This window comes from Girardinichthys multiradiatus, chromosome 2 (assembly GCF_021462225.1).
Source record: "Girardinichthys multiradiatus isolate DD_20200921_A chromosome 2, DD_fGirMul_XY1, whole genome shotgun sequence".
Taxonomy (NCBI): Eukaryota; Metazoa; Chordata; class Actinopteri; order Cyprinodontiformes; family Goodeidae; genus Girardinichthys; species Girardinichthys multiradiatus.
This window is the reverse complement of record NC_061795.1, coordinates 38,871,022-38,899,012: the sequence shown is the minus strand read 5'-3', so window position 1 is coordinate 38,899,012 and position 27,991 is coordinate 38,871,022. Positions and strand designations below refer to the sequence as shown.

The 27,991-nt window shown below is 40.1% G+C and overlaps 2 protein-coding genes and 1 long non-coding RNA gene across 11 annotated transcripts; 1 reads left to right on the top strand and 2 right to left on the bottom strand.

The window, feature by feature from the left end:
- Window positions 1-136: 136 nt before the first annotated feature.
- Window positions 137-13,931, bottom strand: trabd (TraB domain containing). Of its 5 annotated transcripts, none has more exons than XM_047388913.1 (10): window positions 13,764-13,931; window positions 10,645-10,685; window positions 10,349-10,415; window positions 7,847-8,013; window positions 7,369-7,509; window positions 5,055-5,165; window positions 4,648-4,787; window positions 3,729-3,901; window positions 2,119-2,215; window positions 137-2,031 (listed from the first exon to the last, which is right to left on the bottom strand). In XM_047388913.1, the coding sequence occupies exons 1-10, from the start codon at window positions 13,795-13,797 to the stop codon at window positions 1,860-1,862; spliced, it is 1,143 nt and encodes a 380-aa protein (XP_047244869.1). In that variant the 5' UTR covers window positions 13,798-13,931; the 3' UTR covers window positions 137-1,859. The 5 variants fall into 5 exon arrangements, with proteins under 5 accessions (XP_047244869.1, XP_047244865.1, XP_047244856.1 ...); XM_047388909.1 differs by lacking the exon at window positions 13,764-13,931 and adding an exon at window positions 11,252-13,221 and having other exon boundaries at window positions 7,847-8,010; XM_047388900.1 differs by lacking the exon at window positions 13,764-13,931 and adding an exon at window positions 11,252-11,477.
- Window positions 11,776-27,815, bottom strand: panx2 (pannexin 2). Of its 5 annotated transcripts, none has more exons than XM_047388874.1 (7): window positions 26,295-27,815; window positions 25,921-26,079; window positions 21,024-21,691; window positions 15,666-16,780; window positions 15,214-15,361; window positions 14,325-14,510; window positions 11,776-14,227 (listed from the first exon to the last, which is right to left on the bottom strand). In XM_047388874.1, the coding sequence occupies exons 3-7, from the start codon at window positions 21,250-21,252 to the stop codon at window positions 13,914-13,916; spliced, it is 1,992 nt and encodes a 663-aa protein (XP_047244830.1). In that variant the 5' UTR covers window positions 21,253-21,691; window positions 25,921-26,079; window positions 26,295-27,815; the 3' UTR covers window positions 11,776-13,913. The 5 variants fall into 5 exon arrangements, with proteins under 5 accessions (XP_047244830.1, XP_047244837.1, XP_047244816.1 ...); XM_047388881.1 differs by having other exon boundaries at window positions 25,921-26,076; XM_047388860.1 differs by lacking the exon at window positions 25,921-26,079.
- LOC124882502 lies at window positions 16,803-20,703 on the top strand. Its single transcript, XR_007041915.1, has 3 exons — window positions 16,803-19,877; window positions 19,954-20,016; window positions 20,282-20,703. It is a non-coding gene; the product is annotated as an uncharacterized LOC124882502 (long non-coding RNA).
- Window positions 27,816-27,991: the final 176 nt, after the last annotated feature.

Genomic DNA, 27,991 nt, shown 5'->3' with positions numbered 1-27,991 from the left:
TCAGTCAAGATGCCCAAAAATCATAGAAATGCCCACCCCCAAAACTGTAAGCCAACGTTACATTATTTATGTGTATATTATTAATATTCAAATAATTTGTTATCTTACTATATAATCACAGACACTTTGAATCAAATATAGTTTACTCTTTTTATAGAAGACTCTGTTTGGTACCATTACAGTGACAAAACAATATGAGCTAAGCAGTTATTACAATAAATACAGCCATTCATCCTCTCTTTTAGGGAGTTCTCAAACATGCAGTCATTTGTATGTTTCTGATGGACAAACTAAGTGAGCAAAATGGTATCCGACTTGCAACTGACCTTCAGTTTCCTTTTTCCTTATAACATTTTATACATTGGAAGACAGGTTATTGGAATAAGCTCAGGCTGTGAATAGCTGGCACTGGTTTTTGCTATGCTTTAAAAAAATTAACATTACATTCTGTATAAATTCATTGGACCCATTTACATGTTAAAATTAAATGATCATTTCACATCCCTTGCCTTAATCTACAGTAAATGATAAAAAAAAAAAAAAAACTGTACAGAAATCACTTAAAATGACATGCAGTTATGCTGAGAGAACCAACTGTACTATGCTTTGACGTCACCCGTTTTGCTTCAGGGTTGTCTTATTTTTGTTATACATGCCGTAACTAAATATATTAGATATACACATGTGTTGGTGTTAGGCTTTGACAGTTGAGGCAATCAGAGGGTCAAAGGCAGCAGTGACAGCAAAGTAAGGCTAAATTACCCAATTCCACCTAAAGTTTGTTTAGCAGCCCCAATAAACAGATTCATAAACACACAAACCATTACGGACCTCTTTACGCTGAGGGAAACAAAGAAACTTCCATTCTTATCTGGTTTCTTTATTTTATAATAAATATGAATGCATATATTAACACAGCCTGAGCAGTGGCTAAAAAAATGGTATTCCCTATAGAAATCATTCATTTATGTTGTATAAGATACTTAACACAAAGGTTGGGTACCTCATATTAGAAGTATAATAAAATATAAATGTTTTCACCCCACTGTTTTGTGAGACACTCTTAGGCCTCCTGAGCATCAGTGTCTGTAAAATTATGAGTGCTCACAAAAACGCTCAACATAAACTTCATGTCCTTTCTTTACAAAATAGAATTTCATGTGTATGATGTCAAATCATTTGAAAACTGCACTAACCATTTGTGAGATGAAGCTGACAGAAATATGTTGGTTTTCACAGTAGCCCTTCCAGCTGAAATATGAGGCACTTGGCTGTAAAGTTTGGAGCTCAGAGCAATCACGTACAGTTTCTTCTGCTAATCCTGAATGTTAGTAATGAGCACCATGTGAATGTTTTTTTCATTGTTTTTGTTGAAAATCATAAAAATGACGATTGACTTTCTAGTTCAGACACGCTGTGCCATTAATATAATTTACCTCTTATAAAGTGCTGGACCAATTACCAACAATCTGTTTGATGCTCAGAAAAGGGCTTCTTTCAAGAAAATGGTCCTATTATATCCAGGGAAATTAATCAATTTGATTCCAGGGATGATTAGCTAATTAAAATTCTGTAAGTAATTATCAGGAAAATTAAGAAATGTATTATTCTACTAAGAGGCAATTTATGCCTTCTAGCATACAGTTGTGGTTTCTTTGGCAGTACAGTCCCACTGTGTCTATAGGGACATCAATAGGAGGTTACAAGTTTTTGACCCCAGTGAGGTCATTATCAGTCCCCAGGTGTGAGCTGGTACACCCATTCCAGCCTCACCTCCTGCATTTAAGGCCATCGGTGATAGATGCATCATTTTAACAAATCAACGCTTGTGTCAGAAAATGCGGCGCGGTCCAACGGGGTCAGGCGGGATGAAGTCGAAGTGTCTGCAGTAAAGACTGGACTGCTGGTAAAGACAACAGGGTTCGACCTAAACCTCCTCCGGCGCGGTAACAGGCATATCCCAGCATTCCCATCAAGACACCCTTTACAACAGTGCGCAATACCCGGCTGAACGGTGAGGGCGATGCAACACTGAGGAAGACAGATAAAGCAGAAAACCATGCATGTTTCGTCCTGTGGCTACTATTTTAGCATTCAATTAACAGGTACATAACCAACCTCATGATTTCTTGAATGTTGAGCTCCTTTTCCCAGTTTCGTTCAATACCAGGGACATGACCCATTCCTACCACTCCAACCACCACAGCAGGCACTTCTATAGGGAAAACATATCATACATTATATTATTTATGTAGCTTAGAACCACAAATTATCGATATGTATATCAATAATATGTGGGATGGTCCAACACAAAGTAGCTCAAGTTTGGAAAATATAAGGAAAATAAAACATGGACAATTCAGCTTCTTTTCCTTTTTTACTCCCAGATAAAGTCCAATGCACACATTCGCTATAAAAAGTCACCCAAGTAGTAAATAGAGTCAACCTGTGTGTAATTTAACCTCATTATAAATTCAGCTATTCTGTAAAGGCCTCACAGGTTTGTTAGAGAACACTGATGAACAAACAGCATCATTAAGACCACAGGAACATAGCTGACATGCCAGGAAAAAATGTTATAAGATTTCAAAAGCAGGGTTAGGTTATAAAAATATTCTTGGCTTTGAACATCTCACAAATCCATTTTCAACTCATCATTCAAAACTGCAAAGAGAACAGCAAGCAACAAGACATGGCAGTTCAGGTGGAAATATATACTGACAGGGCAAGTATTACTCATGTAATCCACAAATCTGGCCTCTATGGAAGAGGAGAACAATTGCAAAAACGAATAGCCCTCTGAAGATTGCCACAAGCCATGTAGCGGCCATGGCATATATGAAGGAAGGGCTGAACTTTTTGGCTTATGTGCAAAGCCATGTGTGTGACGACTCTGCAAAAAAATAATACTTCACATTACCATGAACTCACCATGCCCACCAAGAAAAATGGCGGTGGTGGCAGCATTATGTCGTGAAGATAATTTTCTTCAGGAGGAACAAGAATGATAGTCAGAGATGATTGACAGCCAGACTGAGCTAAATACAAGTCAACCCTGGATGAAAACCTGATAGAGGCTGCAAACATTCTTGAGAATAGGCTAAATGTTTGTCTTCCAGCAGTACTATAACAGGGCAAGGAGAGCATTACTCAGCCAAGAGGCCTCCAATGGCTACTCCTCCAGAGTAGCCATTGGAGGCCTAAAGAACACCTGTTAGGAGCTCCAGAAAAACAGAGAATGAGGTAAGGGTTCAGGTTCTAGCAGGTTCTCCTAAACATACAGCCTTACCTACAATGAAATAGTTTAGATCAAACCAGTTTTGTGTTAGAATGGCCAAACCATAAACCGAGTTGAGAATTTTGTAATATTGTTCACAAACACGCTCTGCTCCGTCTGACCATTTACCATTATATGTTGTGTTTAATTTATTTCATACATGAATGATGACAGACATTCCTCTATGACCATAGGTGTCCATCTCCAGTCAAGGGCCGCTGTCCTGCCATCTTAAGATGTGTCCGTACTCCAACAAAGCTGATTCAAAAGGTCCAACTACCTTCTCAGCATGTCATGAAGTTCTGCAGAGGCCTGTTAATGAACTATCAATTGATTCAGGTGTACGGAACAAGGGAACAAACTAAAACATGCAGATGATGGCCCTTGAGGACTGACTTTGGACACCACCGTCCATGAGGAACTAAAGAGAAAAACATGATGCAATACACACTCTGGCCATTAGACGGCGACTCCACGCATCGTGTTGCCTGGCGAAGTGTGTGTGTGAGGTAAATGTCCCTTTCAGCCACGATGGTCTGGTGGAGAGCAGGAAACTCGCCGATCATCTCAGACATGGTTTGCTCCAGCAAATCCTTCTGCTTGCACTTCTCTACGTCCTCCTTACTGAAACATCACACACAATTTATCACACTCAGCTGGAGGTTATGTGGTAAAGAAAATGTGTTTTCTGTGCACATCACATGCCGTGCTTTAGGGAGTACTCTACAGTGGACAAACGTGTGAAGAAGACTTCTAGAAAACACATCGTAAATCCTCATTAAAGTGCTTCTTTGAGACAGGCTTTACTTTACAGTGTTTAACATAAACGTGTTTTGTCTCATGAGATAAAATTTTCAGGAGGGCAAAATTGTTTTTAAGTGGTTTAAGTTATTATAGACAATACAGGTGTGCTTTCAAAGATCTCCCAGAATCGGCTGTTTATCAATCAGAGGCTAAACTACAGAAACATTGAAAAATTGTATACAATAAATTCAAATAATGAGCTTTAATTAAATACAACATACATAGTTTTTTACACTTTTATGGGTGCTTCTCATAAAGTTCTAAACTGAACACAAACAGATATCCAAGATGCTTAGATGTTCACTGCTGTTTTTCTAGTTAAAAACCGACCCTGTGATTTGCCCCAAATTCAGCGGGTGTCATCATTATATGTTCCTTCAATGTTTAGCTCTTGCCCACTAGATACATTCAATAAAGCAGAAGCCGACACGTGAACAGCATGACTTTAATGACACTGCAAGGTCAAGGTAAAGATAGAGGATTCTGTTTTCTTTATTAAGATGCAGTATAGGTGCAGAATAAATACTAGTTATTAGCTAAGCAAGGTTCATTAGGCGAGTTTATACCTGATTGGATCGGACAAAAAGCAAAGACCCCAGGCCAGACGGGCCTTCTGCCACAGACTGAGAGCAGCTATGGCTCTCTTGAATGTCACAGGGATTGGCCGGTCCCCAAGGTGAAATTTACAGAATGGAACTCGTCCCGCCTGAGAGGAAAGAAATACTTCAAGATTGTAAAAACAGTTCAAGAGTACACAAATATTACAACTACTCCCATATTCTGTTTTTAGCAGGCCTTTTCACATAGTCTCTTTAGGATAAAACTGATTTGTCTCAACAGGTCAATTTTTCTGTAAAAAATGGTGGAGGAATTGCAGTTCAAGATGAAACACCTCCAAGTCAGATATTAGAACATTGCATCTGGCATCGATACGGCACAACAGCTGTGGAAAACAGGTTTTTGAATGACTTACTTCTTTAAAGGCCTCCCGAAACTCTCCTCCAGGGGCCATTCCCAGCTGCTCTGTGATGTGGGCCGACACTTTGAGCAGGAGAATCTGCATCAGGCCAGACATGAGCCCATTCTGACAGACAGAGGCAAAGAACAATCAAAATTTCAACTGTAACACATTTCACACCACGAAAATTGCCTTTTGCATTAAAGCAGTAAACCCTCATCCGTAAAGGAACCACAGCCAAGAGCAAACAAGAAACCAGAAAAAAACTTGCAGCTCACCGATCTGTTTTGGAAAATCAAAGTCATGTTGACGCCTGGAACGACATTCTTAATGGCAAACACAATAAAGGAGTAGCTGCACCTACTGGGGATAACAACTTAACACGTCTATATTTTAACGTTATATAGGTTTTAGCTAGTGTGTGAAAGTTTCTAACATGATATTTTATTGGACGGACAAACCCTCTTATTTTGTCACAGGAGTATATAACATCAAAAACCATTTTTCACAAATTTAAAACACCATGTACATTATAAAAGTGTCTAAAAATATAAAACTGCAAAATAGTTCATGACAGAGCAGTATTTAAAATAAAAAACTTAACTAACAGCTTTTGATAGTAATGCAAATAACAGTGTGCACAGGATGTTATACCGTACATACTGTTGAAGTCACAACATCATACCTGTTAGATGAGTGGTGAAATATCTTAAGCATCATTCGATTGGCTTGCAAAATTATTCATAACCCTGGAACTTTCCCACAGTTTTATCAAATTAAAACAACAAACTTCCAGATAATTTTTACCTTCAAAATTCATTTATCATCGATCAATATGGAGCTCTGTTTACTCTGACATCCAAAAATAAAATTCAGTGCAGCTAGTTGCCTTTAGGAGTTGTCTAATTAGTACACAGAATCTACCTGAGTGTAATTTAATCTTAGTATAAATCCAGCTGTTCTGTGAAGCCCTGAGAGAACCTCAATGAACAAACAACATGATAAAAACTAAACAATACCCAAACTTTGAACATGTTACAGAGCACTGATCAATTTATGATCCTCAAATGGAAAGGATATGACTCAACTTCAAATCTATTAAGACATGGCAGTCCACCTAACCAATAGACCAGGACAATGAAGGCATTAATCAGAGAAGAAGCTAAGAGGTCCATGGTAACTCTGGAGGAGCTGAAGATTTCCAAGGCACAGGTGGACAAATATTAGTCATGCACTCCACAAATATAGCCTTTATGGAAGAGTGGATTGTTTGCAGTTTTGCCACAGGCCATGTAGAAGACACCACACGCATGGAAAAAGGTTCTCTGATCAGATGAGACCATATATGATTTTTTTTGTGAATAATGCAAAAGGCTAGGTTTGCTGTAAAACTAACACTACACATCAATCTGAACAAATCCACTGAGACACACGGAGGTGGCAGCATCATGCTGTGGGGAGGCTTTTCTTCAGCAGGGACAGAGAAGCTGGTGGGAACTGGCAGGAAGATGAACAGAGGCAAATGCAGGGTAATAGTGGAAATAAACCTATTAGTGGCTGCAAAAGACTTGTGACAACAACCATTTTAAACATACCACATACACCTAAAGCTATAATGGAATGGCCTGGCGTGTAGATCACAGCACAATCATGTAATAGAATGTTCCAAAGCCCTGACCTAAATCCAACAGATAATTGAGGCCAAGACCTGAAAAATGATTACAAATACACAATCTAATCTGACCAAACATGAGCTATTTTTCAAAGAAGAATGGCCAAAAAAGTTCAATCTCTAGATGTGCAAACCTGGCAGAGACATACCTCAGATGATTTCCAAGTGTAACAGGAAAAAGATGGTCATGCAATGAATTGGCCCAGGGTGGATGAACACAAATACATTTCACACTTTGAGATTTTTTCAGAACCATGCAAATTGTTTTCCATCCATTTCACCGCTTTGTGTTTATTTAATAGGTAAAATCCCACTAAAATATACTGAAGTTTGCAGATGTGACATAAAGTCTGGAAAGGTTCAAGAAGTATAAATGATTATGAAAAGGCATTATGAAAAGTTCTTTAAACGTCAAAGGTGTGCCTGATAATTGATCCTGCACTTGATTTATTTATCTGTGACATTTAATTCTCCATTAAGAATGCCTCCATGCAGCAATCCTGTTTCATGTTAAATATGTTAAATGCCACAAAATTCCCATTACTATCTCATCCAGATCATGATGCAATGCAGACTTGTTTTGTTCCACTGTCATTATTATTTCTATCACCACCGCTTTTCCAACCCAGTTTTATCTGATCGGTCTGAAAGCCTAACCTGCTTGATGGCTTGCTGAACCTTCTCCAGGTTGATGTCTTTGGCTTCCTTCAGCAGCGTGTTCTCGTCCATCCTCAACATTGACACCCTGTACTGACAAAGCTCCACGACCACCACGTCTGGCTGCACAGCGCGGATCGTCTGGATGAGGGGGAGAAACAGCAGTGGGTAGGACAGATAAGACATGTGTGCCCACAAAACATCAGAATGGAAGAAAGATACATGATAAATAGACATTAACTAAAACGTAGGAGGAAATTATCAGTGAGGAGCAAAGAAGACAAGATGAAACTTGACTAAATGGGCTCACCAAACTAATTATCAGCAATACAGACAGGGACAAGTCATTAACATTTGACCCCTGTTAGTTACGCACATTATTTTACTGCCATATCATAGCATACCACATTTCTAAAAAAGCTTCAAGTAACTTTTCATTCTGCTGAGACACTGTTCCGTCTTCGTCTGTTAAGCTTACCGTCGCCACGTCATTTTTGCTGTTGTCACTGAAATGGGCAGTTCCCACCAAGTACAGGGTGCTGCCGTCAGGAGCGATAAGACGGGTCACCGTCTCTGGTAGCTCAGGGGAGGACTGGCGGCGCTGGGCTCGCAGCTGCCAGAGCATCTCCAACGTTTCGCCATCTGCTGTATGCAGACAGCAGAGATATGCAAAGAAGTAAGTATTAAAATACTAAAACTGTTTTGGTAAATTTAAGGTCAAAACAACCCGCACATAAGACGGAAACATTTACTTCAGACATTCTTTAGGTGAGATGGAGCTCTGTTTGGAAATAATTAAACATAACCACAGAGACAGCATGATAATGAATGCATAAATGTTTTGGGAAAATCCTTTGCTTAATCAGTACACATAGAGGTACATCTGAAAACATCTGAATATTGTGCAAAAGTTACACTGAGTGAAATATTTCAAGCCTTCATTTCTTGTAATTTTAATGGTTATCGCTGACATATAAATGAAAACCCAAAATTCTGTGTGTCAGAAATTTAGAGTATGGTAAACAAGGTAAACATTGGAAACTGATGGTGTCACATATTAATCAGCTATTTAACTCAAAACACCTGCAAAGGTTTCCTGAGCCTCTAAATGGTCTCTTAGTCTGGGTCAGTAGGCGACACATTCGTTCAAAGTTAAATGGAAAGAAAAAGTGTGGCAGGAAAAGGTGCAGCAGCAACAGGGATAACAGCAGCCTTGAGAGGATTTCAAGTAAAACCCATTCAAGAATTTGGGGGAGCTTCACAAGGAGTGAGTTGTTGTAAGGCTGGAGTCGGAAAATCAAGAGCTGCTACGCACAGATGAATCCTAAACTTGGGATACAAATGTCCTGTTCCTCATGTCAACCCACTCCTAAACCAAAGGCAACGTCAGAGGCGTCTTACCTTGGCTAAACAGAAAATGAACAGGACTGTTGGTCAGTGGTCTAAAGTCCAGTTTTCAGATGAAAGAAAGTTTTTGCACTTTATTTGGAAATCCAAGGTCCCAGACACTGGAGGATGAGTGGAGAGGCAGAGAATCCACATTGCTCGAGGACCAGTGTGAAGTCTCCACAGTCAGTGATGATGATTTTGGGTGCCATGTTATCTGCTGGTGTTGGTCCACTGTGTTTTCTGTAGTCCACAGTCAATGCAACCATCTACCAGGAAGGTTAAGAGCACTTCATGCTTCTTTCTTCGGACAAGCAGTATGGAGATGCCGAATTCATCCAACAGGAATTGGTACCAAACCACACTGCTAAAGGTACCAAAAGCGGGTTCAATGACCATGATGTTACTGTGCTTGATTGGTCAGCAAACTGGATCAGAACCCCACGGAACCCCTATGGACTATTGTCTAGAAGAAGATGAGAGATACCAGAACCAACAATGCAGGTGACCTGAAGGTCACCATCAAAGCAACCTGGGCTTCCATTATACCTCAGCAGATTGCCTCCATGCCACGCCGCATTGATGCAGTAATTCATGCAAAAGGAGCCCCAACTAAGTATCGAGTGCACAGAAATTAACACACATTTCGGAAGCCTGACATTTCAGTTTAAAATATCCTTTTTTTTTAAAAAATCAATCTTATGTAATATTTTAATTTAGCGAGACACTGATTTTTGGTTTGTATTATCTGTAAGCCATAATCATCAAAATTACAGAAAATAAAAGCTTGAAATATTTAACTATATGTAATGAACCTACTATATAAGATATGAGTTTCACTTTCTGAAACAAGAGACAAAATCTTTGACTTGTACGAAATGTATCTGTATTGCTCAAGAATAGTACTTCTACAGTATAACAGAGAACACTTCAAAGTGTTAAACATTTGGCAAAGTAATCTGTGATCAAAGAACTACAATGTCAACATTGTTTTAACAATGTCTAATCAACGTAAGAGCCGTGCGCGGTATCCCAAACTATGATGAAAAAGAGAAACCGCAGGGAGTTAGTGAGGAGAGCTGTTTGTAGCATTAAATGAACACAAACTACTGGATTTATTCTTAAAAATGTCTTATTGTACAAAACCAAAACTGATCATAATGTACAGTTTGGCTCAACAGTTTACCAGGTACCTATAAGAAAGGAGAGGAAATCCAAAACATGTCCATCATGAACAAGTAACCTCAGTTTTCAGAATATGATACGTTCTCAAGTCTGAGTTTATAACCTCACAACTCACAATGTTGTATGAAAAATAATTGAGCAAAACTGGTTTAATCTGTAACATTAGATGTTGCTCAGTTACAAAAAAAACCATGGTTCATCAGGTAACAGACCAAAATCATTTACTTTTCCTCCAACAGATAGAAATAGATTCAGTCTTAAACTACAAACTTCAAATCTTTTAATCAAATATTGCCTAATAAAGCCTTATGCAGTTGTCAAACAAAGTGTCTGAAGCAATTGTTTACACTGTTTTGCAACACAATTTGATAACTTTAGAGGAAAAGGATATATAAAAACTATAACCTACCCATTCCTGGAGCTATACAAGGTGGTTCCTCGTCTGAAGGATTCTCTGACAGGCCAACGGACTCATCCTGAGACATCAAAACAGCAAGACATCATCAATCTCTGGTGACATGTTCAGCCCTGCTCCAGATTAAGAGATAATTCCAGTCTAATGTCTAGCTGCATTGAGAAAGATGAACATTAGCTAATAATAGGAGACTGAGACAGAATTTCCAACTGAATCGTAACTAACGTGTGTGTAAAACACAATATTTGAACTCCACTTATCTTCCCACAAGCTTGTTTATTTTTCCTCACCTCTGATTTGTTGTCTTGGTCCATGTTTGGAGAAGCGAAAACTGCGTGCGACAGGGAGAATGAGAGGTGTGAGAATGGCTGGCACCGGGCTGCTGTCTGGTACACAAACAGAGCGCGGTGAGGCGTTCACTGACCGTCAGACACGCACTGACTGCTGACGTCGCTTTATCTGTAACACAACTACTACCGGCTTGGCTAAAGGTGGCTAACAGTTACAACGCAGAAAACGTTGCTGTGGAAAGTGGTGACTGTCACTGAACAACAACTAGAACAAACCAAACACACAGCGAGATCTCCGACGATTTCATCACTATGAAAGTGAAGGAAGATAGATAAGAAAACAATAACCTTGTCAAAAGACTGTTTAGAATGTTTTTAATAAATACTTTTTACTGTAGCACATGTAAACACTTCACTTAAGGAGAACTTCACGGTTTTGCTAGCTCCCTGTGGATAAAGCTAACTCGGGCTAACATAAGCTGGCGAGTTGGATAATAATTCGACACACTATATATTTTAAACCAAACTAATGCTGCAATGCATTCAGGTATTTTGTAATATCTGACTTCAGGAACCCCTCCCAAAAATGTTGTAGAAACATACATACCAGCCCGTCTATCAAACTGCTGTTTGCTAGTGCAGCAGATCAGCGCTCGGTTGGTTAACACTGACAGCCGCGGTGCACTCTGGTACATGTAGGCACTTACGAACACATCTAGTTTTTTTTTTTTTTTTTTATAAAGAAAACGTTTTTATTTGTTTTTTCACTTTGATGTTGCACAAGGTACAATCAAAAGCTGGACTGTGCGTGTCCAGTTGTTTTTCACACTATCAGAGGTATCGCTCTGTGTCAGCTGTAATGTGAAAGTCAACACAGAAAATGAGTTTTAAGCAGTGTCATTAAGAACTCACTAATGTTTCTAGGCTTAAAGTGCTTGTGGATGCATTTAGTGTGCTTCACTATTATAACAAGGCAGGCTTAAGAGTAGGAGGTTGAGCTGAAGGGAACACATGTGTATGTTCAATGCCCCAGAGAAATGGATGAGTTTTTTATGTGTAAGTGAATCTATACTGTAGGCCTTTTACACCAGTAGTAATATCTTCTGCAACAAATGTCATGCTGATGTGTCACTAAGTATTACGCTTCCTTTATTGAAGTTCCTGTAATCATGAGTGCAAGAAGGTTTGTGGCTTACACGCGTGACACATTTTCTCTGAAAAAGGATAATCATAAGTGCATATATATGCTTGCTGTTTCTGCAAATATTATGAATACATATTCTTTTTACTTGTGACTGATTTAAATACAGAAAGAATTGTGGATTGTGTTAGAGCATCAGACAGCATAAATGCTTACTCATCCTGGCAATAAACCGTTCAAAAAGGAACAATTCAACATCATTTTGTTCACATCACACCACCTCAACAAGATAGTTTCTGCTTCATTCATCAAACTGAGCTGATTCCAAAGTCTTCATGAGCCCAGCAGCATTTCTCAAAATTTCCCTTAATAGTTTGTTTATTACTAACAGACAGTGCCTTGCTAAAGAATTTATATTTTTTCACATTTTATCCAGTAGGAACCAGAGACTTCAATGTATTATTGGGATTTTATGTGATCGAACAACACAAAATAGTATCATTTTTATGGATATGGGAAAAGGCTACATGTTTTTCCATTTTTCTTTACCCCAAAAAAATCTAAAAAGTGTGACCTTTTCAAACCGAGGGACACACCAGATAAAACTAATGGGAGGGATAAAGTTGTGGGGAAGCAGGGTTAAGTAAAAAAAAACTGTTCCAAACTTTGTACGTCTCACCAAACACATTTCAATCCATTATCTGAAAATGAAGAGTATGGTACAATTGCAAACCTGAGAGGCCAGCTGAGGCGAGCATTAATCAGATAAGCGGCCAACAGGCTGATAGTGATTCTGGAAGAGCTGCAGACGTTTACGGCTCAATTGGGAAAATCGGTCACCAGATGAATTATTAGTCGTGTACAAATCTGGGTGATGGGAAGGTGGGCGGAGCTAAATACAGGGCAATACCAGAAGAATACCTGTTAAAGGCTACAAAGATTTGAGACGGGGAGAGAGGTCCACCTTCCAGCAGGAAAACTACACTAAACATACAGCTAGAGCTTCAGTAGAATGGTTTAGATAAAATGATATTCCACACCTATCTACCAGTGAGGTTCTGTGGTAAGACTTGAAAATGTATGTCCTCAGATGCTGTCTGTCCAATATGACTGAATTTGAGCTATTTTGCAAAGAATATTTAGCAAAATGCTTTGTCTCTCGATGTGTAAAGTAATAAAGAAACAACCAAAAAAAAACAAATTAAGCCAAAGATGATCCTACAAAGTATTGACATCAGTGTCTAAATACTAATGCATAGAACACTTTTTTGAACCCAGATGTCCTTTTCCTTTTACTTCTGTGCCTTTCTTTGGATTGTTCTATCACATAAAATCTGAACAAATCACATTGAAGTCTGCCGGTGCAACATGAAAAAATCGGCCATAAATACTTTCACAAGGCACTATATCAGTATTGCTACTCTTAACTGTCTCACAGTCATATAATGTGTCAACTTACTATAATAAACGGTGGGCACATATAGTGAAGTATCCATGGCAATGTTGGAATGAAAATGATAAGCCATGATTTTTTAAGATATTAAACATATACCAAGTCAACACATTGTGTGAAGAGTAATGCTCGAAGCGCATACATTATTGCCACATATATATTGTGATCATTTGCATATCAGTTGTGCAGATCTCAACAGCTATATTGTGTGAGCTACGTTTCTACTTGGCTAGAGGGATAAAGGGACAAAGTGTTAATATGTGTTTTAAATACATATTTTTTTATGTCATAATGCAATTTTTTCTCTGTAATATTTATTTGTTGGTCTTTCACCTTGTGCCATTTTTAGCATAGCTGTTTAACCCTGCTCTTTAGCACCCTGTTGAATTATATATCACTGCTGGTTTCATTGGTGGGTGATCAGCTGAACACAGTCATCCTGAGGCATGAAGGTGACATCATTTCCTGCAACAAATACATATATTTTCTAATCAAGTTAAGTTTTTTTCCTCTTTTTTTTCTTACACCACACTTTGTCTGTGCCATCCTCCTGTTGCATTTCTGCTTGTCAGTGAACCCAATTCACCAATCACAGAAGTTGATATGCGGAGACGGAGATGGAGAAAAGGGGAATTGTTGCAATCATGATCAAACTATTCAAATCTGATACATTTTTCAACATTCTCCAGCAGCAATGAGCTCCCCAGGTCTTTCTTCCAGCCTGCCACTTCTGTTTTCTTCATCCTCTTCTTCTTCAAAAAGAGTGTGATGAATGCTCAGGAGCTGGTGTGTGGGGGCTTTGGTCAGGAGTGTTGGCTCTGGGTTCTCAGTTAGGGCCAGAGGCTCCATTTGTGCAGGGGAGGACTTGGGACTGAGTGCATCCTCACTAGAGGGTGGGTTCGGGCTCACTCCATTCACATATGTAGAGGAGGACAAAGTCACTGTAGAAAAGGCAGCAGTGGTCGATACTGGAGAGCTAACCTTAGTTTCTGAAAAGACAAAAGTCATCTACTGAGCTGCAGATTCAGGAATCTATAATAAAATGCACCAAATTAAGCATTAACCACAAACTATTGTAAGACCCACCTGTCATTGCACATGACACATGAACAATAGTATGAGTGCCTTCAAGGTAAACTGTATCCATATTGTGTTCTGACGGTAGCGGTTCAACGGTTGAGGCCTCCACCTTGGGCTTGCGATTTGTCAGCATATACGGATGGACGTCCAGAGAGAAGTTTCGCGGGTGCTTTTTCTCCATTCCACTGATGTCTGCGAATAAGAAAACAAGCTCTCTGACTTACAAAGAAATGGAATGTTACTTTACAAAGCAGAGTAACATTCAGTTTCTGACTGTATAACCAGTGTTGGCTTGTTATGCATTCAAACTGGACATCACTCTGCCTATCTCCCAAAAACATGTAACTTTATGGTCTCATCCAGCCCTATGTTCCACACTTCCAATTGTACTTCTCAATTATTGCTCTGCTTGTAGTAGTAGTCAAAAGTATTTTCTGGCTTTTGAAGATAACAACCTTAGATAAATATCATGTTCTCCAGCTTTTCCCATTTTGAAGAATTGTCTAAGAGAATAGCACCCCTGTGTTACATAATATTTATACCGAATGAAAATGGGAAGTCGTTGATTACTAATTAAAAGTTCTTAAGCTGGTTAACTTAAAGTAGAAATAAATAGAAAAAATGCTTCAGCTCCATTTATTTCATAGGATTTCTGATGGATGCAGGAAATTGCGGCATACATGATTTTGTAAAAAATAACATTCTTTAGAAATTGTAGGATTTCCCCCACTGAATAAACATTATGAAACAAAAATTTAGATTTTTTTTTTAACATTTCTGTGAGATGTTCTGCTACTGCATTAAAAAACAAATCGATTTTAAGGCTTTTCACACATTTTTACCAGAGATACAGATAAATGTGGAGATTTTCACTTACCATGTAAGGCACACTTACAGTACAGCATACCTTTAGCTGAAGGATGTTGTGTGCTTTTACTGTCCACCAGTGGTGCTATGAGGCTGTCTGCCATGGTTTTGCGCTTAAGTGGCTTGGGCTTTTCAGGCTTGGTGTTATTTTCCAAGCGGGTCAAGGTGAGTGGTTCCTTCACAGCAGACAGTGAAGAAGTGGATTATTTGGTGGTATAAGCAGAGCCAAAAACACTAGCTAAGCAGCATTTTAGTCCCTCTTGTGTATTTTTTAAGTTCCAAGTGGAACCAAAAACAAAGATGTCTCAGCTGGTAACACTTTAATGTGTTTTCTTCTATAAAGTAGTTATTATTACATTTGTGTTGGGGGTTTCCATAGTAGTTGCATAGAGGATCTGTTGGAATGATTATATTGTGATGCTTAATGAATGCTGAAATGTCAGGGAAAAAGATTGGTTGTATTTCAAGGGTGCTGCTTACCTTGAATGGCTGAGGAAGAGGGTTTGAGCTTGATATCCATTTGATCTTCTTACGGGTCCGTTTGATCACCAGTGGCTCCCCAGCCATCTCTCCTACCCTAAGATCTGAAGGATCCATGTTGGGATCAATAGTCTGTATCCCAGACTCCCTCACAGTGGGCGTAGCATCATGGTTGGACTGTGCAAGTGCAGCCAATAGCTGCCTGACCACATTGTCATACATGAGGTCACTCTCATTGGTGATGAAGTCCAGTCTGTTCAGTGACTTAATGTGGTCCCTGTTCTCATTGCAAAACATGGCCAGGATGTTGATGTCACAGAATGGAGACTTCTGCCACCGTCGTTTCGTTTTTATCCCGACTTTATTCAGTTTGTCAAACACAAAGTTAGACTTACGCACCACAAACAGATGCAGCAAGTTAAGCAGGATGATGAAGTTCATAGTACACAGCAGGGCTAGGTCCACCACTGCCATGATGCGCTGCAGCTGCACAGCAGAGAGCTTGCAGTTCACCCTAAGTTTCAACTCTGTGTAGCTGCTGATGTCTGGGGGCTCGCCTAGAGCACAGGTGAACTCATTCTGCCTTTGGCGGGCATAGTATGCACTCAGGTAGGAAATGGGGATAGAACTGAGACACATGATAGCCAGGTGGCGAGCCAGGTAAATCTTGGCCAAAAAATTACTTTGCCCTCGTCTCTCCAGATATTTTTCGAAAAGATTTTGCTCAGGGCTCTTCTCCTTCTCTGCATTTTCTATAATCTCCCTCCTCTCCTGCTCTGTTATGCCAGGTCCTTTAGACTGAATCTGCTTCTCAATTTTGGGGGCTCTGCCCTCAGCAGCTCGATGGTAGCAGTTATCAATCTCTTGAAGCAGGAAATTGAGCTCTGACGTGAGTCGCGTAGAGGCAAGGAACTCCCAACCCAAAGCAGGAATGTACATGATCCCAGCAAAGGCCAGAAGGGCGTAGGGCAGGAACTTATGTTCAAACAGCGAGGGCCATCGATGAGGCTCCACACCAGGAATAGCATCGCGAAGCTCTGTCCAGCAGTAGCCCCTAGCATAAAGTGCCTGGTCTCGGGTGAAATTGTGCGGTGTGTAACAGTAAATAGATTCCTCTGAAGAAAGCACAGAAAAAAATGTGGGTCAAAAAAAGCATAGTTATAACATCCTGTTTCAATGTAAACCAAAGTCAGAGTCGTATAAAAGTAATTTAACCACTGGCAAAAAGAGCAGATGAATAAATATTTAATATCTATCTACCACTCTGGAATAACTACTTTTTCCTCACTGATTTTTATGAAAAATACAAGATGCTGTATCTTTCTCTTGTCTTGGTGTAACTCTGAGCATATTTGTGTCATTCATCTGCTTGTTATTATATATTTAACCAAAGACATTCTGCTTTCTGACATAATAACTTTCTCCCAGCTTTAAGCAGAAGAACTTAAAGGTGTGGTTCCTACCAAACCTTATCTCTCTGCTGTGTTTACCATAGAGTGCAATTTAGTTTCAAGTCTCTGTTTACCTTTAGAACTCAGGGCTTTGACAACTAATATTGAAGACACATTTCTTCAGAAAGGCATTTAATGTTTCTTAGCACATTCCTTCACAATTAATTCCCTGAATTATATTGTTTTTTCTGATCTTTTTCAGTGTTTTTATGTTTTATTGTTATGCGCTTTGGTCTTCTTATTTAGATGTTTTAAAGTGCACAATAAATCATGAAATGCAATTAAATGAATATTATCTTAATTAGTAAGGAAAAGATTAGCATAATTTTCTGAAAATCGCTAACAAATAGTAATTTTCTAAACCACCATTTAAATTTTTATATTATTGCAATTGTCATACTAGACAAAGCACCAGTCCTTGTGCTGAATTGTCTTAGACATTTTAGACTGCCTGAACTCCCACATTGTTTTGCTGCTCCAGTTGAAGTCCCAGTTGGTTAAACACTGCAGCTGAAAACCTGACTCAGCAACAAGGCAGCATTTCCATCAACCATTGGTTTCCATCTGCATTTTAGCCAAACAAGTCATCCTATTTTTCTGCATCTCCACAACTATACATTGTTTTCTTTGTCACAGAAACAAAATGGCAGGTGTATACATTGCCTTAAAGGTATTAAACCCCTGATACATTTTCTTTTAACATTTTGCCAAACCCTTATGTCACAACCACAATCTTTAAAGTGTTTTTTGGGGGATTTTATATGTTGACCAACAAAATAAGTTGCACAATTGTGAAGTGGAAGTGCAATAATGCTTTTCAAAAATGTTTTAGAAATCAAAAAAAGTATGTATTGAGACCCCTTACTTCAATACACCTAAATAAAATCCAGGGCTGATTCCCTAAGTAATAAAGTATCCCTCCATGTAATTTATTTAAGTAGTAATATTGCTGTTCTTTAAAGTCCTCACAGGTTTGTTAGAGAACATTAGGGAATAAAGAGAATCAATAAGACCAAGGAACACATGTCAGTCAGAAAGCTGTAGGGTAGTTCAAAACATGGTTAGATTATTAAACAATATATCATGCTTAAACATCTAATGTAGTAATGTCCAATCCAACGTCCACAAATGGAAAGACACTGTCTCAATGGCAAAGCTACCAAGACATGACTATCCTAAAATGGCTGGGCAGGGACAGCATTATGCGTAGAAGCAGCCAAGAGGCCCATGGTAATTAAGGGGGAGCTACAGAAAGTGGGTAAAACAAAGCAACAGTTGAAAGAAAGCCTTGAGAAGTCCTGTTTGCTATGAACAATGTAGATGGCAGAGAATATGTGGACAAAGACAGTCCAATGAGAACAAAACCTAACGTTTTTGCCTATAGCCAAATGCTATGTGTGATAGAAAACCTAATGCTGCACATCCCCCTGAAAACAATATCCCCACGGTGGAACATGGTGTGGGAAGAATCATGCTGTGCCATGTCTGTGGGTAGGTAAAGGACCCAAGTGCATAGACTGACCGAGGGAAGAGCAGCGCTAACAAGGAGAGCTAATAAGAAGACTTATAGGGAAATCAGCTGGAAGAGCAGAACATGAAGCACCGCAGAGAAACGGGAAAACCCAGCAAGGAACAATGAAAAACCAGGAGCTTAAATAATGAGGAGGTGGAAATTGACAGATGAACCGGATGAGCTAATCAGAGAAGATGTGAAACAATTGTGCAAGAATGAAAGCAGGGAAACTGAGGGAGGGAGACTAATTAAGACAAAGGGAGCTGAACTAAGGTTCAAAAGGATCTGCAAACCAAAAGGGAAGAAGCCTGACACTAACATAAGAGAATAAACCGCAATATATACAGTAGATAAAAGATCACAAGGAATAATAATAATAAAATAAGAAATTTAAGCAAATTAATGAACCTATATGGCAAAACCCGAATTGCAATAATAAATGACTAAAATACATTTTCTAACAATAATAAACCCAGAAATATTAAGAAAGAAATCAAAAGGAAAATCAAAACAGCTGTGGTCAGGCTTTTAGTGAGCAGGGACAGGGAAGCTGGTCAGAGCTCATGAGAAGATAGAAGGATCTAAAACGAAGGCAATACTAGAAGAAGTTACAGGCAGAGCAATGACTCCAAACATACTTCCAGAGCAACAATAGAATGTTTTAGATCAACACATATTCGTGCCATTTATCCAATCTAAACTTGAGCTCGTTTGCGAAGAAGAATGAACAAGAATTTCTGTTATAATGTTAAAGGCTGGTAGCGACATACCTCCAAAGGCTTGCACCTATAATTGCATCAAAAGGTGGTCCTACAGAGTTAATTTGTCTTCAGGATGCTGTTTGTTCACTATGTTCTCCCACAAAACCCAGAGGCCCACCTACAACAGCTATATTTACACTAATATTAAATTACACACAGGTGGATTCAAAAAAGGTAACTTCTAAAGGCATCTGGTTGAACTGGATTTTATTGTAGGGTATCTGTGTAAAGTGGGTTAAATACATATTACTGCCACACTTTCAGATTTATATTTAATTTTGAAAGCTGTAAATCTTTTTCCTTCTGTAACCAGAAAGAAACTCAGAAAAAACTGCCCTTAATCCCACCTTTGCTGCTCCATTGGTTGGACTGACAGTTGGTCACACGGTGCATTCAGCCAATCACTGCACCTGAAGAGGTTATTCAGGCCTGCCCCAGTTTTCCCAATCAGGTGTGAGGGGGAGAGCTGGAGACAAAGGAGCTACAGGTTTGTGCTTCCAAACAATTTGTTAATCTCTTTGTTTATTATGCACTTTTAAACTCACGATATAAAAATCATGTAGATCTGAATACCCAGTGAGCTTGTAGCCATGAAGCGGTCATGCGCTGAACTATATATGGAATTGGTGAGTAGTGAACAAAATGTTGTTTTGTTTGTTTAGCATGTTGGTGGTGGTAGCCAATGTGAATTGTTTGATCATAAATTGTTACATGATCTAACTTCTTAAATTCAATACATGTGTTTAAGATAATGAGATAAATGCTGATATCTTTATTTTGTCTTAAGGATTTGATTGTGGATATAATTGCATTTATTTCTGTATGTAATTGGAAAAACGTCTAGTTAACTAGCAGGCTGGTAATTTACTGGTCCTGTTTATTTCAATACAGGCCAGGTGACCCTTTTTAGGGTTAAAGGATGGTGAGCTTCTGACAACTGGCTGGGCCAGGAGAACTTGAAATTAACTCCATATTGGACTGGTAGGAGGCTGATGGTCCGTAGTGTTTCCCCCTCCTTCTCACTATACTGACACACAATCCATTATTCATCTCTTCATTGGGAACAAATTGTGCTTGGACATTTTCATCTTAAATCTCTGGATAATTAGACCATGAACTATTTAAATGTGTGTCAGTCAGACATTGTGCTGACCGGAGGGGAAATTTAGGATTTTTGTGCACATTCATATGGAAGATCTACTGCAGTACTGTGTATATACATATTGTATTTATTGTTTGGTTCTATGTATGTTTTGTGTCTTGTGGTGGTCACTTTAATTATCCCTTCTATAAAATACATGGTATTGAAAGCAGTTATTCTTTTGCATTGTTTTTATTGATTACTGACAACAGCTCCAGTAGATGAATTTAGTCTTCTGATATCATATGCTATCTAGTCCCTTAGTACATAGTGCTACAACACTACAATATTTTTACAACTATGCACTATTGTGTTGGTCACATAAAATCCCATCGAAATATATTGAAGTTTGTGGCTGTAACGTGACAAAATATGAAAACTGCGTATGAACGCTTTGCAAAGTACTCTATGTAAACTCAAACACGTTTGCTTGAAACTGCCAAAAACTGATTAACCACCGGTGTTGCCCCCTCTTGTGGCTGAGCCACCAACCTGCAAAGTTTCTGGTGAAGACTAGGGTGACCAGCAGGATAGGGATGATGACAGTCCCTATAGTAACGACCCGATCAAAGGGCAGCTCCAGTTTGAGCTGCACCATGAGGCCCGCCAGTGCCCCACCCCTCTCATCCTGAGAGGAGCCTGGCAGGATGAGCTCCTTCAGCTTCTCGCCCGCTAGTAGCGCTGTGGCCATGTCTAAGTTTTGATCAAGGATATTCTGCATGCGGAAACAGAAGGATGTGCTCTACAACTCCCCTTGAGACCAGATGCTTCCTCTTGTGGTTAGGTACTAGCCAAGTTGCTGTAAAGCAAACATAGACACAGAAATGTGTGGCCACTGTAAGCCCTGGTCGACATATGTAAAAAAAAAAAAGTGGTGGTTCTTAAAGGTATGGTGATCTTCAGAGCTCGCTCTGCAGTCGCACGGTGCTCAACTTTTACAAAACAGCAGACACATGGGTTAGAAGCCCATCTCTCAATCAGTGTCTCCCTTGTGCATCCCTTTGTTTTGCCCCATCTCCACACAGTCTGGCTGAGGTCCACAAGCTCTGTATGTGGCAGGTCTGAGTTTAGGAGGAGCTTTTGTGCTCCACAGGGAGAGTAATTGTAGGCTGGAGAGTGGCTATGTGAACATGGTAAGAAGTAGCTTTCCCAATCCTTCCCTGAAAGACAAATAAGAAGTTAGGAGCTGTAAATGTAATCTATCACATTCTAAAACAAACATGTGGTTCAAGACCGGTAATTCCAATTCACTTTCCATATACAGTGCCTTGTAAAAGTATCCCTACCCTTGGAATGGTGTCGTAACTGACCAAACTTCAATGTACACTACTGGTCAAACGTTTTAGATACACTTTCTCATGTGTCCATGTGTTTTATTCACAGTTTTGATGCCTTCAGTGAGAATCTACATTCAATGTAAATAGTCATAACATAAAGAAAACCATTAAATGCAAACATGTTTCTAAAACATTTGACTAGTTGTGTATTTTACTGGGATTTTATATGATAGACCAAATAAAACTAGGGTATAATGGAGAGGAGAAAGGAAAAATTGTTTAGTAATATTTTAGTAAGACATTCATTTGTGTGGTGTATATTTATTTTCAACCCTAGAGACTGAAGTTTCTGCCCATTATTTCTTGCAAAATTGCTCAAGATTGGATGGAGTCTGTGAACGTAAATTTTCAAGACTTGCCACAGATTCTTTTGTTGGATTTAGATTTGTGTGTTGGCTTTGGACAAACGTGTTTTAATCTAAACCTTTCCATTGTAGCTTTGGATGTATTCTTAAAGGCCTTGACCTGCTGAAAGGTGAACGTCTGCACTCTCTAACATGTTATCTTCGAGGATTGACCTGTATTTAGCTATACATCAATCTAGCATCAACTTTGACCATGCAGCTCTCATGTCCGTGCTAAAAAAAAGTATCCCCACAGCACAATGATGCCAACACAATGTGTCATCATGGCGATAATGTGCTTGGACTGACAGTGTTCCACCAAACATAGCAAAATCCACTTTCAGTTTTGGTGTAATCTGGCCAGAGCAGCTTCTTCCACATGTTTGATGCGTCCCCTACATGGCTTGTGAGAAACCGCAAAGAGGACTTTCTTTTTTTCCAATCATCCATAATCATTCCAATCATCAAGACCAAATTTAAAGAGCCATGATTAAAGGTTGTCCTTTTGACAGATTATCCCACCTGAGCTGTGGATCTCTTAAGCTCCTTCAGAGTTAATGCTATCTCAAAATGTGAAAATAAATGAGTTATTTTGCAAGGCAGTGTATGTGTATATTTTAGTCCTATTCCAGCAAAAATGCACAAAGAAATGTTTAATAAAGAGGGACAATGCAAACTTGAGACTGATTTTAAACTGGAATTGACACTAATACGTCAAATGTTTTTCTTGAATATGATGTTAAAATCATTTCTCTACTGCTCCATGAAGAGCAGACAATGGATCCCTGGGGGAAAGAAGGCTTACACAAAAATGGTAAATGGCCTGGACTTGTGTAGCGCTTTATCCAGTCCCCAGAGACTCCAAAGCCCTTTACACTGCAATTAGTCATCCAAGCAAGCATACACACATTCACACACTGATAGTGGCAGACCACATTGTAGCCACAGCTGCCCTGGACGGACTGACAGAAGTGAGGCTGCCAAACAATCGGCACCAGCGAGTCCTCTGACCACCATCAGAAGGCAAGAAGGGTGAAGTATCTTGCCCAAGGACACAACTGAGACAGACAGAGCAGGGGTTCAAACCAGCAAGTCACCAGTTACAGGAAGAACCTCTACCACTGTCCTCTTTCTCATATGCTTTCATAAAAGTTTGAATTTATTCATATCCAAAGCCATAATTGGGCAGAGAGGTAACCGCCTACAGCAGGCTTGTTTAACATCAAGGTTATGGGAAGGTCCTTTGTAGGGAGTGTGAATAGCTCGCTCTGTACCATCAACTAATCATGCCATCTCTTTCTCTTTTTCTTACCAATTCCATATCTCTATTTCTCCTCCTCCCACTTTCATCAAAGTACAGCTCATCTATGAAATCTTCTAAAAACCTATAACTTGTACACTGCTCAAAAAAATTAAGGGAACACTTAACACAATATAAGTCCAAGTAAATCAAACTTTTGTGAAATCAAACTATCCACTTAGGAAGCAACACTGACTGACAATCAATTTCACATGTTGTTCAAATGGAATAGACAACAGGAGGAAATCTTTGGCGATTAGCAAGACACACTCAATAAAGGAGAGGTTCTGCAGGTGGGGACCACAGACCACTTCTCAGTACCTATGCTTTCTGGCTGATGTTTTGGTCACTTTTGAATGTTGGTGGTGCTTTCACACTTGTGGTAGCATGAGACAGACTCTAAAACCCACACAAGTGGCTCAGGTAATGCAGCTCAACCAGGATGGCACATCAATGTGAGCTGTGGCAAGAAGGTTTGCTGTGTCTGTCAGCGTAGTGTCCAGAGCCTGGAGGTGCTACCAGGAGACAGGCCAGTACACCAGGAGACGTGGAGGAGGACGTAGGAGGGCAACAACCTAGCAGCAGGATCGCTATTCGCCTTTGTGCAAGGAGGAACAGGAGGAGCACTGCCAGAGCCCTGCAAAATGACCTCCAGCAGGCCAAAAATGTGCATGTGTCTGCACAAACGTTTAGAAACCGACTCCATGAGGATGGTATGAGGGCCTGACGTCCACAAATGGGGGTTGTGCTCACAGCCCAACACCATGCAGGACGCTTGGCATTTGCCAGAGAACACCAGGATTGGTAAATTCACCACTGGCGCCCTGTGCTCTTCACAGATGAAAGCAGGTTCACACTGAGCACATGTGACAGACGTGACAGAGTCTGGAGATGCCGTGGAGAGCGATCTGCTGCCTGCAACATCCTTCAGCATGACCAGTTTGGCAGTGGGTCAGTAATGGTGCGGGTTGGCATTTCTTTGGAGGGCCACACTGCCCTCCATGTGCTCACCAGAGGTAGCCTGACTGTCATTAGGTACCAAGACGAGGTCCTCAGACCCCTTGTGAGACCATATGCTGGTGTGGTTGTCCCTGGGTTCCTCCTAATTCAGGACAATGCTAGACCTCATGTGGCTGGAGTGTGTCAGCAGTTCCTGCAAGATGAAGACATTGAAGCTATGGACTGGCCCGCCCGTTCCCCAGACCTGAATCTGATTGAGCACATCTGGGACATCATGTCTCACTCCATCCACCAACGTCACGTTGCACCACAGACTGTCCAGGAGTTGGCGGATGCTTTAGTCCAGGTCTGGGAGGAGATCCCTCAGGAGACCATCCACCGTCTCATCAGGAGCATGCCCAGGCATTGTAGGGAGGTCATACAGGCACGTGGAGGCCACACACAATACTGAGCCTCATTCTGACTTGTTTTAAGGACATTACATCAAAGTTGGATCAGCCTGTAGTGTGTTTTTCCACTTTAATTTTGTGTGTGACTCCAAATCCAGACCTCCATTGGTTAATTTGATTTCCATTGATGATTGTTGAATGATTTTGTAGTCAGCACATTCAACTTTGTACAGAACAAAGTATTCAATGAGAATATTTCATTCGTCCAGAGCTAGGATGCGTTATTTGAGTGTTCCATTTATTTTTTTGAGCAGTGTATATCCAGGCTGGATCATCTACTTAATATCTTGAAGAGAAGAATCCCGAGTTGCGGTTTCCCTAGCGCAAAGAGCAATTGGTGTGCTCCAGACAACTTAAAAGTGAACATGATGAAGGGGATCATGAGTGGAAGAATCTTTAGGAGCATTATCAGGGACCGTTATTCGGTGTTCATGCTGACATGGGGTAATTACTGATTTCAAAATACAGAACAAATGTCCTTTTTGGGATAGCAACCTTCCACTTTCACCCCCACATATGACTGTTAATTACACCTGCGTCCTGCCATACTGCTTGGAAGATGATCAGACAAGAGGTAAAGTTGGCATAATTTAAATTTAAAAGAGCAAGACCACATTTTAGGAGCTGTTTGGCTGGCACTGGCACTGCTCCAGTCTGACAGATTTTGCCCCTCAGCTGTGGGATGCTTTCAGTGTTTACACAGGGAATCCCACGTTCTTTGGCTACTACAACGTCCCGCCTGGCTGTGACCAGTGCAACTGTCTGTGAAAAGAGGCAGAGTTAGACTTCAGAACAATGACTCAGGGAGGGAAGCTCCATCCATCCATTCCTTCATTTATTATTAATTGGATGACGGAAGGAGATGGAAGAACTTCCAGGGTGAAATGTTCTCTGAATGCTTAAAGATCAACTGAGATAACTAAATCAGTATGGTAACAGTTTCCACAGTTTTACTTGCCAGCAAGTGTTTAAAGTGAACAAATGTCATAAAAAGATCACCATGTCCTAGTTAGCGCAGCAGGCTGGGATCCTAACTGCTTTCTCCAAGAGGGATTCATCAATCCAGGGCATCACCTCTGCTGAGACATTGCATTGCAGATGACGAGCTGCTTCAGCACCTGAGCGGCGGACAGCTCCAGCAAACCGGGAACAAGGCTGCTAAACATCAAGTATATCGATTTAATGTGTATGCCAGAAAGCGAAAGTGTATATGTGAGCTCAGAGTGTGCATGAGACAAGAGGAGACTCTCTATGCTCTGCACCTCCATCAGTTGTCTACCTGATCATACTTAGACCTGAACAAACCACCGCATTTGCTGCTGCCATTTGCAGGCAGTGAGGATGAGAGAAATAATAATTCAAAAATAACTCACCGGGTCCAGCTGCGTCTTCCCGGCGAGGAAAGAGTTAATCTGCAGTGCGGGCGAGAAGCTACAGCTTGTATCCGAGCTCACCGGTTTGTTCCGCCTTTTCTCTCCCCCTCCCTCAGTGACTCCAGACCTCTCCTCTTCATCTCCCCTCCCTGCCTCTGTCTCTTTCTCAGAAACAAGGGAAGAGATAATAAATTAAAGATCCTGCGGCTCTTGGCATCAGCTCTCTTTGAATGTTTCAGGCGGAATTACGAGCGCGCCTTAGCTTGTTGCCAGAATTTCAGGAACATGGGCCACACATTATACAAATATTAATACAAATATTACAGATTTTCCATTGTTAATAAAGAAAAGCTTTATATTAACATTTTCAGAGCGGGATTTTGTACTAATCTTGTACACAACACAAGGATTTATCGCTCCAATTGGCTCACTGATGAATCTATTAAATCCTTGCAGACCGGCTGTACACTATAACTCCTGTTTGTTCGGTTCACAACCAAACTGCATGAGAATGACAGTGTTTTCTTGCCTAATCATAGGTTTATTCAGCATGCCCATCATCTGAGAATGTGGGACTGACCGCAGACACATGCAAACAACGAGTGGGACAGATGCCTGTCATTCAAACCTTCTGGGTGTGGCGAGCATCGTCTCTTTCCTTTGGCTTTGTGGATGAGCCATGAACAGGTGGTTCATAAGTTTCCTGTTTTCAAGAAGCGTTTATTAAATTGCACTTCTGGTCAGAAGCTTATTCATCATGACAGCGATAATAATTTTAGGGTTTTAAGGAGGGATTTTAACCATTCTTTTCAGGCTGATCTGATAATACAAGCTCATGGGCTAGGGCGTTAGTTCAATAATTGTTAAAACTAAAACTAAAATTACACATCAGTTATCTTCTCCAGTGCACATCCGATGAGAACATCAATACTATGCACCGTGAAGGACTTTAACCCTTAGACATTTAGATTGGTGTGCTCCTGACTTTTAAAATGAGAGTTCAGAGTTCAAATTCAAGAGTTCAAGAGTCTTTATTATCCCTTAAGGGGCTAATTGATTGCACAGTCAGTAGTAAAACACAAAGGCAGAATGTAGCAAAACAACATATGTACCAAAATCACACTATTAAAAATCTAATCAGTGTAGGAATAAATTATTTTTTTTGTCTATTAGTTCTGGCAGCGATTTTGGCAGCAGATATCTGCCTCTTAACGGAAGCAGAATAAATTCGTAGTGCATTTGATAGGTTGGATCTGCCAGAATCGTTGACCTTTTTCACTGACCTCTCCTTATACAAGTTGGTCAGATAACTTAAGGATGTACCAGCAATTTTGCTGCACACCCTGACAGTTCCCTACAGTCTGTTCCTGTTTTTGCAAGTTACAAGACTAAATCAACAGATAAAAGTTAATGAGTTGCTAAAACAAGAATAATACATTCTCATAAATGTAGAATTCACATTGAAACCAAAAAGCCTCTGATAAAAATGCTTCGATAGCGGCCTTTTGCTCACCCAGAGTGTTGGGTCTTGAGTCTCTCAACGTTCTCTTCACAATATCCCACAGATTCCCTTTGGGTTTCAGGTCAGGAGAGTTGGCAGGCCAATTGAGCACAGTGATACCATGGTCAGTAAACCATTTACCAGTGGTTTTGGCACTGTGAGCAGGTGCCAGGTTGTGCTGAAAAATGAAATCTTC

Coding starts and splice junctions, on each gene's coding strand:
- trabd (XM_047388900.1), bottom strand. CDS start 11,339: ATGTACCAGAGTGCACCGCGGCTGTCAGTGTTAACCAACCGAGCGCTG. Junction 10,686..11,251: donor GCAGTTTGATAGACGGGCTG/GTATGTATGTTT, acceptor TGTCGCACGCAG/TTTTCGCTTCTCCAAACATG. Junction 4,788..5,054: donor TTCGGGAGGCCTTTAAAGAA/GTAAGTCATTCA, acceptor CTTTCCTCTCAG/GCGGGACGAGTTCCATTCTG.
- panx2 (XM_047388874.1), bottom strand. CDS start 21,252: ATGCAGAATATCCTTGATCAAAACTTAGACATGGCCACAGCGCTACTA. Junction 14,511..15,213: donor AGCTAAAGGTATGCTGTACT/GTAAGTGTGCCT, acceptor TCTTATTCGCAG/ACATCAGTGGAATGGAGAAA. Junction 14,228..14,324: donor TGTGTCATGTGCAATGACAG/GTGGGTCTTACA, acceptor TTGTCTTTTCAG/AAACTAAGGTTAGCTCTCCA.